This window comes from Crocodylus porosus, unplaced genomic scaffold (assembly GCF_001723895.1).
Source record: "Crocodylus porosus isolate Cpor-Errol unplaced genomic scaffold, CroPor_comp1, whole genome shotgun sequence".
Taxonomy (NCBI): Eukaryota; Metazoa; Chordata; order Crocodylia; family Crocodylidae; genus Crocodylus; species Crocodylus porosus.
The window spans coordinates 6,242,984-6,256,835 of record NW_017728910.1 but is presented as its reverse complement, the minus strand read 5'-3'; the positions used below and the strand labels follow the sequence as shown (position 1 = coordinate 6,256,835).

The 13,852-nt window shown below is 38.7% G+C and overlaps 1 protein-coding gene across 1 annotated transcript in view; it reads right to left on the bottom strand.

The window, feature by feature from the left end:
• Positions 1 to 13,338, bottom strand: part of MLF1 (myeloid leukemia factor 1) — a 17,062-nt gene extending 3,724 nt beyond the window's left edge. The window contains exons 1-7 of the mRNA XM_019532511.1: positions 13,150 to 13,338; positions 9,398 to 9,442; positions 4,627 to 4,656; positions 4,462 to 4,518; positions 3,962 to 4,090; positions 2,152 to 2,311; positions 940 to 1,072 (exon numbers count right to left, since the gene is read on the bottom strand). Of these exons, the coding sequence (XP_019388056.1) occupies positions 940 to 1,072; positions 2,152 to 2,311; positions 3,962 to 4,090; positions 4,462 to 4,518; positions 4,627 to 4,656; positions 9,398 to 9,442; positions 13,150 to 13,275 (680 nt within the window). The 5' untranslated portion in view covers positions 13,276 to 13,338. The remainder of the gene's footprint in view (positions 1 to 939; positions 1,073 to 2,151; positions 2,312 to 3,961; positions 4,091 to 4,461; positions 4,519 to 4,626; positions 4,657 to 9,397; positions 9,443 to 13,149) is intronic.
• Positions 13,339 to 13,852: the final 514 nt, after the last annotated feature.

The following is a 13,852-nucleotide window of genomic DNA, read 5'->3' as shown; positions in this document are numbered from 1 at the left end:
AGAGGTGGTTCAAGCACCTACATTGAACACCTTCAAGAGTAAATTGGATGCTTATCTTGCCGGGATCCTATGACCCCAGCTGACTTCCTACCCTTTGGGCAGGGTGCTGGACTCGATGATCTCCCGAGGTCCCTTCCAGCCCTAATGTCTATGAAATCTTAATGGAAAGAGATAGATCCAACCCCTAGTAAGGAATTAAAAGACTTAGCCTTAATGTATAAACCCTGTTTATGTGACTCCATTATTTTTAACATACAGATTTTTCTAGTCATTAGATTTTTGCCCAAAAAGATATAAAGTTCTAAGAATTTAGCACCCAAATTATATCCAAATAGATTAAAGATGGGGTCGTCCAACTGGTGACCCAGGGGCCACATGCAGCCCACAAGTGGGTAAGCTGCAGCCCCTGGCTGCTGCTCCCCTCATCACTCTGGCTGTAATAGCAGCCAGAGCCTCTAGGCTCCTCCTCCCTCCTTCAGCTTCTACTTCCTGCTGTCCCTGCCCCATCTGGGATGGGGCAGCAGTGTGTTGCAGGAAGTTAAGGGCAAATCCAGGGCTCCACAGAGCAGGCATGGGGTGTCTCAAGTGGGTACTCAGTACAGGAGTGGTAAATGCATGTAGCACTACCCATGGCTCACCCCAGTGCAACCTGGTGGCATGAACACCCTGTTGGTACAGTCTGGAAGGCCTGCAGCCCCTCAGGAGTTGGACAATTGTGTATTAAGACTGTCAGTACTTTTGAAAGCCACCAAATAGCTATCAAAATGTTGTCCTAAGTTGTATTTAAAAACTACATTAATTATAAAAGGCAGGCAGAAAGTATATTATTTCTTCTCAAGATTCTAAACAGGAATTGCTTATTCATGAAAAAAAACACATGACTTTCTTTCCAGAAAAAGCAAAGGCTGGCAGCATAGTCATTTCAGAAATGATTTCTACCTTCTTCCTTCGTCCTCCTGGTTTATGTAATGGATACTTCTATGCTTTGGGGCATCTAAATTGCCTCTAGGTCCAGATGGCCTGAACTTTGTAATCTTCTTCTGCCATTCCTCATCAAAGGTCTGGGCCTCAGCTGCAAACATTGAAAAAAAATTAACTGAATGCAATATGAAAGAGTATTCAGCTAAACTGCTGTATTAGTCAAAACAATTATAATAAAACAGTTTTATAAGCATACATATGTTTGTAAATATGGCTTCAAATATAATGTATACCACTGATGTCATACCACTCTGTTATGAAAAGTTTTTATAAAAACAGGACTAGAAAAAATATTTCCAAAAATGACTGATAATTTTGGTACCCAGTTTATGCTCTTTTAGAAAAGGCTACCATATTACTTGAATCCAAGATGACTGAATTCAAAACTATAATTAGACTCTAGACATGGAAAATTTATAAAATGCTATAATTCTCCATGTCTAGAACTTAATTATTGGAGAGTCATCTTAAATTTGACACCCCCCCCCCCAGCAGCAGGAAGGCAGGTAGCAGAGGATTCAAGTGACCCAACCCTTGCCCCTTCCCACCTGCCCCCCACTTACTTCTCTGGGTGTCCCAACCCCCCTCCCTCTTCTCATCTCCTTGCGATGCCTCTACCCTCTGCTACCACTTATTTATCACAGCTCTGGCTCCAGCTGGCACCCCACTCCAGCCCAGGGCATGGAGAACAGAGGATGTGCTGCCTCTGGCCCTGGCCTGGCTTCAGGGAGGAGCAGGAGCTACAGGGATGCAGATAGCAGAAGCACAGGGGGTAGCAGCTATATCTCCAACTCCAATCCTGGACTCAAGGCCACAGCTAGATCTGCAGCTGCTACCCTTGGTCCCCTTCCCCCAAGCCCCCAGCCTATATTAAAGTGGGGGGTGTTCATCTTGGATCTGAGTAAATATGGTATCTTCCAAGCATTTTCACTTGCATACTTCATTTCCCATTCTACACATCATTAATGTGGTAGAGCCACACATGAGGAAGTGGTCAGCCACCTGTGGTGCATCACCAGACAAAAAAGAAAATTGGACCTAGCTATTTTCCATACATTATGAAACAAATATCTTGAAGATTTAAATTGAAAATTCAAGACTGAGTATTACAAAAAAGTCATCCCTTTTGAAAAGGAAAAAAGTGTCAGAGCTGTGCACAAGACAACCTACATTCATCCAGGTTGATGAATTCTTGATTCAGTTCTTCATCACCAGTTCTATTGTTCTTGGCTTTTTTGACAAGGTGAGCACGGTCATGAAGATGATGACCAATAGCCATTTTTTCCAGTCCACTTTCAGAATCTCTAAGGGCTTTTCTAGTTTCTTTAATCTGTGCAAATATAAGGTTTTATTTATGTTACAATTATTCCTGCAATAGATCATACCATTGTTGGCCGATAGGAAATATTACCATTCAAAGTTTTAAGAAAAAAAATTGCATAATGGTTAGGTTTTTTCAAAATCTGGCTAAGCCTAATCTAAATATAACCTATGCAAAGAGCCTTGAACATTCTCCTTGACAACAAAATGAGTAAGTATGTGCTAGTATTCTCTACATTAAAAGGGCAGATAATAATTAGACTGTCGTGTTGATGGACCTCAAGCTCTTGGCTACCGCTTATCACTGTGCTCATAGGTATATTATTAGAACCTTTCTGATAACCAAATACTGGCTTGAGCTCCAACATTTTTGGGTGTGGGATATATTCAACAGCCTTATACTGCTTACAGATAGTCTTTCATGAACCTTGCTTAAGGGCTCAAATTTAAATTTGAATTTCTTAGCAGAATTAGCTGCAACAGCTGCAAGGAAGCCAATGAAAGGGCATCTTCATCTGAAGTATTAGGTAAGCATTTAAAAGTGCTCCAGTTCAAAAGATAATGAGAAGTAGCTATTACACATTCTTGTAGGTATATACACAAGGGTTTTAGACAGTATTGTGCAAATTGGATACACCTTTACTATCTTATGTTTACAGATATTTAGGCAAATATGGCAAAATAGACAGGGTAAAAGAAATGAGACTTAGTTCATGTACAGATGTTAAGTTTCTACCAGGAGAACTGCAGCTGTCTCAATAGAAACCATGCATACAGACATTCACACACTTTTTCCAGAACAAAAATTGCCAGTTCTGGAAGAAAAAAAAAGAACAAACGGATCATCAGCCTGTTTCTCCAAGAAAAATGAATGCCTGTCCCTCAGAGGGCCAGGAACCAAGTGGAAGGGAAGTGACCCCCACAGTCCCAAGACTGAGGCCACCAGTCTGGGCATAGGGAGCAGCTCCAGCTTGTCTCATCCAATGACCAGGAGGAGTCAAGCAGCAGGAAAGGCTTCCCCAGACTGGGGTCACAGTAATCTGGAGAAGATGCAGGGCGCAGCTGCTTCCACCCCTTGCATAGACCAGAAGAGAAGGGAAGGAACAGCCACTCCATGCTTTCCAGTCAGAGGAATGTGGGGGTTACCTTGCTGTTCCCTCTTCCCCTGGGAATGAGAACTGGAGCAGCCACTGTTCCCCACAATTTCTCCAGACCCGGATCTCCAAGTTTTGCGAAGGGAGAGGGATCAGTTGTAGGCTACACGCCTGTACTGCTTCCCATCTCAGGAATATTTCTAGTGGTGAAAATTTTCCACTACTTGAATTCAACACCTGATCATGGCCATTATATGGCTCAAAAAGCAGGGAATGTAAAACTTGCTGCTATAACCACTCATTTTTCCAGTGTGCATGGAAAGAGGCATACATGTAATCATAGCAGGAGACAGCACTTCATACAATGACTTAAGATAGTATTTTCAAGGAGTAACTACCCCAGGAATAAGATGTTTACTCTATTAAGGTGTTCACTCTATTACAATACTGCTACATTATACAATTCACTGGCACCGGTTAGAATGTGAAAGGAGACAGAATTTGGTCTACTCTAGTTTGTATTCCAACCATCTTACTAAAACTTTAACTGTGTCAAGCATACTTACACCTCCTGGAGCTGTGCGGGTCTGAGCTGAAGCCTGGAAAACTTTTGGTGGTTCATCGCCTATCTTGGAATAGGTCATTACCGAGGAAGATCTGAATGTGTGGGCATCTGGATTGATTGACAGTTCATCCTAAGATCAGTAGAATTCTCATTAATAATGAAGATACTACTTAAAAAACCAAGTTATCCGTACTCCGTGATTAATGCATTCTCCATTCCAACATTGTAACTAAAAGGTGATATCAAAAGGAGACAAAGCCTAAACTGCACTGACTTTGCAAGGTGTACTGTATGGAAAGAACTGCAAGACTGTCATCACAAGGAACAGGAGACGAGACAGAGAGATTCTAGACTGGATGGGGTAGGTGCTGCACATGCTGCAGATGCCTGACCAGGCCAGAAGAGTTTGACACCTCCTGCCCAAAATATTTCTGGGGGAAAAGAAGGACTATTTCTACTGAACAGCAAAGTTTTAGAAGCTGAATTTTATGGTATGCTTACAAAAATTTTTTGCAGGTCGAGCATGCTGTTTCTCATATTTGACATAATTCTGTCCATTTCTACTGAACAGCAAACAGTTTTAGAAGCTGAATTTTATGGTATACTTACAAAATTTTTTTGCAGGTCAAGCATGCTGTTTCTCATATTTGACATAATTCTGTCCATTGCAAAGAAAGGGTCCCTTAAATTTGAATCCTGTTGGAAGAGAGAAAGAGAATTATTAGATACAGATGAAGAACATGCAAAATTAACACAAAACAAAAAACCACCAAGGTAAAATAGTTATTTCTAAGGTGAGGGTTTTTTTTTGGTTTTGCTCTTTTACAACAGTCACATGCACCTTTCTGCACAACCTACAATTCACGAATAAAAAATGAGCAGAAAATAACTTTCTTTTAAAATATAGAGTCACTCAGACTGTGAAGATGCTGGTGTTGAAAAATAAAAAGGACGGGGATAGATTTCTAGAAGCTACTGAACAAGCACAGGTTTAAGATGACAATTAAGTACAGTTTAAATTTCTCCTTAGAATGTTATCTTGACTAGCATGTCAATTATGGTTTTCTGATTGTCAGTATAAAGCTGAAAACTACTGTACACCTCTATTTCTAGAGCACAAAGTTAGAACATCTTCAATATACTAATCTTTATATAATATGCGATATGCCTTCTAGAGCGTGAAGCAGTCAGCCAGGGGAGAACTCCAAATGTGGTGTTCCCGAGACCTAGTTTGCAGCTGCATGATATCTTGTTAGACCAAACTTTGGGCTTCACATACAGGGGGGAAAGAAAACAGGCAGAATGAGCACTTTTAATAAAATAGAATGCATTATTAAAATCTAAAATCCACAGATTTAATCCAAGACATTTCTTCACTACAGGAAATGCTGTATTCTCCGACCGCTTTGAAGCTGGTAAAGCCCCAAAGAAGGATTACAGCATGTTTACCTAGTACAGTACAGTAATTACAGAACTTTACAGGAGCTTACAGAAGGCTGAAAGGTAGCAAAATGACAAGTTTTCAAGCCTCCTATTCATTGCTGGGTGTTCATACTTAAGGTTTCCAGTGGGAAAATAAGTAAGTCACCTAGGCTTACACAACCCAATTTGAACACACAGTTTTATAGTCTGAGTAATAACAGCAATGACTCACAGCATTTTTGGTTTTGTTTTAAATTTGTTTAAATCTAGTAGTACATGAACTCAATCCTGGCAATCCTAATGCTATGTAATTACAATGCTGAATAATCAAAAACAGTTAGCAGTGCAATGTCATACAATTATGTATATGATGAAACACTAATCTACTTTCCAAAATGAAAAAGATGATAATAGCAGAAGGAAACCAGTAGACGCCTGACTGGAAGTCAAGTCTCTCATTTTAAAAGAGGCCATACAATCAGCAAGGTTCTTTTGGCACACCACAGAATACCAGCACTTACAAAAAGCTAAGTACTTTCAGGTCTAGTAACAATCTCACTTTCAGAATAAATATAAGTTCTTTTATTAAGACATAATCCTAGTCACCTTTGATCAACTGAAAGGCAACTGACCTCGGTAAGTGTTATAATCAGGTCCCTGGTTACTTTCCTACATGTATCACTTTCAAGTAAAACAATGAAGAAAAGAATGTGTATGAAGACAAAGTAAAATGTACTGTACAGCATAAGTAAACAATATACCGATTTGCATATATTGGAAAGTCATTGTATATTGTGAAAAATGCCACATGAAAAGAATCTTAGTGCCCTAGGAGCATACAGAACAATTACAACTACTGCAGTAAGGAGAAGACAAGACAAGAAGGACGCTATTAGAAAAACAAAACAAAAAGAACCCAACTGTTAGTGGACAGAAGCCTTAGTCCAAGCATTTTCAGATGGAGGATAAAAAAAAAGCTTTTTAGTAGAGAAGTATTTGATACCTCAAATCTGTCAACAAGTTCCAGTGTTTTCCTTTATGTAGCATATATTTTTCATAGTTAAATGCACTAATAAGCAAAAACTCATCTTGCTTATATTCACTAAGTCACACCAGCTGTATTTTCAAATTTATAACTGCAAGAATTCATAAGGTTATTAAAATTATTAGTAGATAAGAAATGAGTTAAGAATGCTTCCTGCATATTTGTAACTTATAAGTTTTATTAAGCAGGAAGAAATTTGGGATTTTCTGTTGGCAGCACAATGAATAATGGCAGAGATAAAGAAACACATTTGATTGCTCTGGAAAATGTTGTTTCTATAGTGACATTCAGTTGCTCTAGACAGTGGAGGCCAACCTTTTTGTTGGGAGTGCCAAAAATTAGCCAAATGCACTCCCTGACTGTGACTCCGATTCACTTCTCCTGCCCCATCTGCTTTTTGCTTCCTGCCTTGCTGGCCACTTTGTAGCCTCTCTCTTCCCCAGTCTGCTGCTGCAGAAGCTGCCCATGCCACAGGTTAGCCATCCCTGCTCTAGACTGTTTAGATACCACATGCACTACCTCTCTGGATAACAGATTGGGCCTAAAAAAACAAACAAACAAAAATAGAAAAATGGTAAGTATGTGAATGACTCATTTATCCCAAATGGTTAACTTAAAGCACCAGCAGAGGCTTTAACTGGCTCATGCCCGCTAAAGCATTTCCTCATAGTTTAAAAGTTAATTGCATAATAATTCATAAATGACAGTCTCAGAAGTAGCAACTACAGAAACATTTTAATGGCCAGTGCAAAGAAAAGGAGATCTGTGAATAATAATGGCAAGTGACTCAGAATTTAAAAATGGGGAACGAACTGACTTCTTTTACTCTTCCAAGCATGGCATAAGACCACATAATATGACACGTGGGATAACAGAAGTATGACATCCCATAAGGGGTAGCGTAAGTATTTAGGAACATACCTAACAGTGGGTAAAAGTAAAGTTTTATAAGTGGTATAACTATCACTTAGATACTGGAACCAGTAATAGCTTGCTGTTTATAGCTCAGGTTAAGCTAAAACAGAATCTGTCCTAATCTGGTATGACAACAGAATGAGATTCGGGACAATTCACTATACTGTTGCCCAAAATATATTTTAAACATAATTATGCCAGCTAAGTAATTTAGTTTCCCTCTTTAGCCCAATCTCAAATACTTATGCATCTGGTGAATGTATCATCACTTGCATACCATTACTGACAGTCATAGAAGTCTTGTTAAGTCAGAAAGGAATAAGCAGGATGGCATATTGAATTTTACAGCTCTCATGCCTCATCTTCAAACTTAAATACTTAAGTTTCTATCAGTTCAAAGGTGGCACTCCCTTAACTCGCCAGGGCTAGTCTTCTGGATGAAAAAACGTATCCAGAAAAATTTTGTACTTGACACTATCCAATAGGAGTCTATTCTTCTCTCCAAGTAGCAAGATTTTGTACTAAAAAGGAAGGTTGTTGCTGAACTGAGACTCCTGGAAGTGGTGCTACATACATGCTCAAATCAGGATTAGAAGGGGTATCCTAGGTCACCAAGTTCAGCCCCTTGCTATTGCAGGCAATGCCATAATCTCTTTGTTTTTATTTAAAGGAGACGGAAATAGGCATTACCTTTACCCTCCAGTATCCTACTAGATCGTCCATAATTGAATAAAATACAGTAGATTAAAGTACTAACCCTTTCTAGACTCACAGAAAAGGGCTAAAAAAAGACGTAAAAACAGTTGCTAATAGTAATCCTCTCGGTTTACTTAGAGGAAGAATCTGAACCAATTTTGGGCATTTCCATCAAGTCCCAAGGATGCATGATGTTGGAAAGACACGTAGTGATCAACAGAATCCAATGCCATAAAAACACCTAACAGGACAAGTATGGATGTACCTCCTTTGCCTATGTGCAGAGAAGGTCATCCACTAGCAGAAGAAAGACTGCTTCAATGGTTAGGCTACTGTGGTCAACAGCAACAAAGGATACAGCTAACAGGTGAAGGACAAGGGTCTGGCCACATTCAGAGGTCTGAGAATCTTGCATCAGGACAAGGGCTTCCGCCAAGAAGGCTGCAAGGGAACTGGGCCAAAGACACCACTATTTTGGAGACTATCTTCATTTGTTGGGGTTGTTTTCTGCTGCTTCTTAATTGGCTACAAGGCAAATGAATGCAACGATAGATTTTCTTGGCCAATACCAACAGCCAATGATTAACCAACCACATCGGCCAATGCTGACCCAATAATCGATATTTAGTAATAGTACAAGGCATTTTAAAACTACTGACATAAATAAACTTTGTTTGTTTGTTTGTTTGCTTTGCATTTATAACAGACACACGTCTCCTACCTGCTCCAGCCCTCAATGAGGAAGGTGGTTACCGCCTTATCCCCACTCACATCAACTCCTCACCCATGGCTCTTACCTGCACCTCTGCTCCCTGTGTAGCCTGCATTGCTTTTCTGGGCAGGGGGGGCAGACCCTCAGGTCTGCACCCACTAGGTGCATTCGGAGCCCCAGAGCATGCTACCTCAGCACTGGAGCGCCTCATGCAGCCAAGTTAAAACTAAAAAAGTCCCCAACAGTTTCTGGATAACTCATCTGATTCTAAAAGTGATATTGCCCCCCTACCTAGTCTAGTGAGAGACCTGAGCTTTTGGAGAGAAAAACAAAGAGTATATAGATTTGGTAAAGAGAAGAAGAAAAAAAAAAAACTACTAGAAACCTTTTGAAGAATACAAGCTCTTTAAAAAAGAATTTCAGCAGCAATATCCAATGGGATATCCATAGAAGGTTTACATGATTTATCTTCTTTCAGTGAAAATACTAGAAGGCAAACACTCCCAAATAATAATCACTCCGCATTTCCAACAAGCAAGTACAGCAGTTCACAAGCATATGGTAGCCCTGACTTATTTTTGTTTTAGTTAGCAAGACAAGATGCACATGCTCACAGGACACACAAACCATTTTCCCAGGATACTAACCATATTACCAAAGCTGCCAAAGGGCACGAGGGAACAACTCATGGCCTGGAAGAAAAGGATTGATTTAATTTCTTCTTATGATGATGTATTTAAAAGTCTTTTCCATACTGCAGTTGAAATTAAAACATTTGAGCAAATAAAGTTATTTAAGAGAATCTCTGTGGTATATCCTGTGCTAAGACCACATAATGTGAAGTAGCTCTTAACAGATATAGAAGCAGCATACTATTTTTAAATAGTAGGCTGCACCAAACTTTAACAAATCATGTTTACACAGATGTGACAAAAGCCTTTAAATATAAATCTTTAGAGACATTTCTATATACCATAGCAACCATGCTACTAAAGTTAATTAAAACATAAGGTATAGTACTTCAGATGTCACCTGCTTCCTTATATTCACTCAATTCTCTTTATGAAGTAGAAGTCAGAAAGGTTGATTAAAACCATCAAATCTGTTTCTACTTGACATAAGTGTACGCAACCAAATTTCAAAAGGCTGGCATAAATTTTAGTGAGCAAATATTAAAGTAAGCAATGCAGCTAGCTGATCTGCTCAAGCACAGCTTTTTATGTATTACAAGAGATTAATGTAGACTTAACAATAAAATACATACATACTCGCCAAAATATTCATAGATCCCTAGGGATAAACCAAATCAACTCTAAAATGTCAGTAGTCTCAAAGGTCATTGCAAGGAAATCTAAGTAAAATCTATCATCATATACAGAAGTCTGAAGATTAATAAATCTGTTGTGTGCAAATTATATTTGTGTACAGATGTATAAGTAGATGCAGCTATAAACACCAAATACAGTCCCTGTGAAGCTCTGACCACTTGGTACTGAGTCTCAGTACAACAGAGCAACTGAGTTGCTGGAAGACAAAATAGACATTATTAGGAAACAAAGATAAGAGTTCATTTGCATATGGTACATGCACACACAAACTAGAGGACATTTGCTTTGAACGGACAAATTACTTATGTCATTAAATATTTTAAAGCACTCACAGCCAAAAGCTTTAAGTTCTTTTATTCTGCAGAGCTGTAAAAGTATTAAGTATATGTCCAATAGTTTAGATCTATTAAGCTTTAACCATTTTACAACCAACTTTCTTACTAAGCAGAACTCCTTTAGGAATTTGTTCATACTGAGGTAAATATTTCACACACACCCCATCCAATTTACAGCAGTAAGAGCTTAATCATTTTAATATACAATTAATTTGAAAAACAGTTATTCCCATGAAAAAGGGGGTCTTTATTACTGTGAAACATAGAAAGAAGACACATTCATTTTTTCACTAGAATATTTCAGAACTGCCATCCAGGGAAACCAAAATCCACCTTATTTTCTGGTTTTTGTTGTTGTTTGTTATAAACATAAGTCTGCTTTTTGTCAGAAAAACCACGGCCAACGACATATAGCTGAGAACTTACACAAGACAACCAAACAAACAGCAGACAATCCTTGAAAGTGCAAATTACTGACTTCAACGTGCTCTCCCGAGTTAAAGAATTTAAATATGCAGCTATTTGAGGGAGGGTAGATGGGAAGGAGGAAACCTCAATCAAACTGAAGGTGGAAAAGAGGGAAGAGTCTTTTCCCCAATCAAACTGGGAGAGAACAATTACAAATTTTGAAAGAAGTTATTTGACATTTTAGTAAACTTAATGATATTTAGATGAATGCTTACTGACCAGTGTAGTCACTTTTTGAGAAAAAAAATACTAATTCAACTTCTAAATTTAAGTTTTTAGTAATACAAAAAAGATAGCCATGTCATCTTATATAAATCTAAGCTATAACCCAAAGTTTGATTGTATCATCTTGTGCCAACACTCACAAATGCACACACACAAGGCAGGAACCAGCACTGACTAGTCTCAGGTCACGGTATTTCAGGGAACACAAAAGAAATTCTTAAAAGATAGCATGATGACCATAGGTATGAAAAATAAATAAATAAATAAAAATGAACACTTATTTTTAGAAAGCACAGACAAAAATCTGTCTAACATTTTCAAACCTCAAGTTTCCTTACAGACAGAACACAAATGTGAAGAACAAGGGGCAATAAATCCTCTGCCCTTTTTTTTTTTTTTTTAAAAGGTCATATCCATATTTAGGCATTTGCTAAAGAGGGGCCAAAGAACCTGCTCCTGCTCTCCTGAATTCCAATGGAAGTAGAATCAGGCCTCAAGTGGATCCAGCAACATCTATATTTGAAGTCAGCTTTCAGCATATGAGCATGGAGGAAAGAATCTGGCAGTTACCCTTTTGACCTGCAGGTAACCGTCTGTGCTCCAGCTATGTTTATTAAGCTCAAAATATCTAAATTTGAATTACAACGACTGTTCTTGGCAGAGGTCCACCACCCCTTGTGGTGTATTATCCTTGGACCCAAATGCCAATGGTTCCACTTTAAGAACAGTCAAGCCAAAATATACTTTAAATAGTATGACAGACATTTTGCATCTAAAATTATATACATTGATTTAAGTTATATAAATTATATACATAGTACTTATAAGATTTAGCAACAGCAACATAACTATAATCGTCACTGCCTGATCACACAGTCGAAAGAACACTTTTATATAAAGACGGACTGTTGCCAACTTTCTTTTAATTTGCTGTTGGCAGCCTATAGGAATATTTGGTTTCATATCAATTTACTTGGTCTTCCTTAATTGTTAGAGCCACATATCTGAAAAAAGATATTTAAGGATCAGAACGAATGTGGGATATGAATCCCTGCCTCACAGTGAAGCTGTTATATAAGCAAGCCTAACAGCTTTAGGTGGCTGTATTGCAGATCTGGCTTATATCCACAAAAGTGGTAATTTAGAAACGGACCAGTACAGTGGCTCGTACATAGCTGAAAAAAACATTAGAGAGAAGGTAAAGTCCTGCACATCAGCTGCAAGACCTGAATGCCAGAATAATAATATCAAGAACCCACAGCATTATATGCTTTCTTCTTCAGTGAAAAGACTGCAGCCTCTACTACTGCATAGTGAGGCAACTTGTGCAGCCTCTGCACACCAGGAATTTCTAACAGCCAAAGGCAAGCTATCATAATTAGCAAGGATGCATCTAAATTTCATTTATTTCCTCCATCATAAATATTGGGGGGGGCGGGGGTGAACTGTCAGGTGCTTAAACCAGAACAGAACACATGTATGCACCCTTAGACTGCTCTCAATAATTAAGTGCATAAATATTGTATTGCATTTATATATATACTTACACAAAACATGGGCATGTTGAAGGCATAGTGGAGGTATCCATTTGGGGACAAGAGACTGTCCAGTAATTGTGCTGGCAGATAAAGCAATTTATAAACAAAGACATTCAGGGAAAACTGTCCTTTTGGATACTAACCCATAACTAATTCACAACACAGTGAACATAGCGTTCACTGAATTATTAGTGCTAACATGGTAACTCACAGCTATTAAGTAACAAACACATTACATAATATTTTTTAATCACAAGTCAAAACACTTTTTGGATGACAAATATTATGACCCACATTCTGCAGCTGGAAAAGTCCCAGAGAAACTAAGTAACTTGACAAAGGCCATCCAGACCAGCAGTACAGCCAGAAACAAACCTAATCCTGTTTCTTGTCTTGTGGTGTATCCATCAGATCTTCTCAATGTCTAAAAATCCAAGTGTTAACCTATATTACTAGTAATTGTATGCATCAAACAACTAGCCTCTGAAATTATCAAAGAACTTACTCTCTGATTTCCCCTCAGAGCAACTTGAGAATCATAGCGTCCTCTTTGATCTAGATCTCTTTCTCCACCATCTGTAATACTGAGAAATGGATCTCGTCCAAAAGGATCGGAAAAGCTTCTCATCATTTGACGCACGTATTCATGATGTGCAGCAAAAGGCTCCCTGAAAAAAAAAAAAAAAAAAATTAAGAAACTTCTGACATCAAATATTAAACAACATGAGAGGATAAGGGTAGGTCAGCCCTGCTCAGCCATAAGCAGAATTTCCATCTTAAGCCATTTCATATGGCTCTTCAATTATACCTCAGCATAGCACCAGCAAAAATTGCTCCATTTGTCTTCTCTCCACTCTCTTTTGAGATTCATACCATCCACTAAATCCATTTTGGGATCCTTCTCAAACACTTTGTCCCACCTGTGCTCTTTTCCTCTTTCTCCTAATGTGACCTTGCATCCGTCCTATACATCTTAGATTGGAGTGGGGGTGGGGGATGGGGAAGGGGAAAGGTTGAGGGAGGTGGAGGTGGTGGCAGCGGCATTCTCCTTTTTTGCTTCTTTAGCTTCTATCTTGTGTTTTTGTCCCCTAAACCTTCAAACTTTAGCTTCATACTGCTGAAGAATAACACATATTTACTGAGCCTCCTAACTTCCCCCCCTCCTGATCATTTGGGCTAAGTACAGACACTCAGGGGGATTAGGGGGA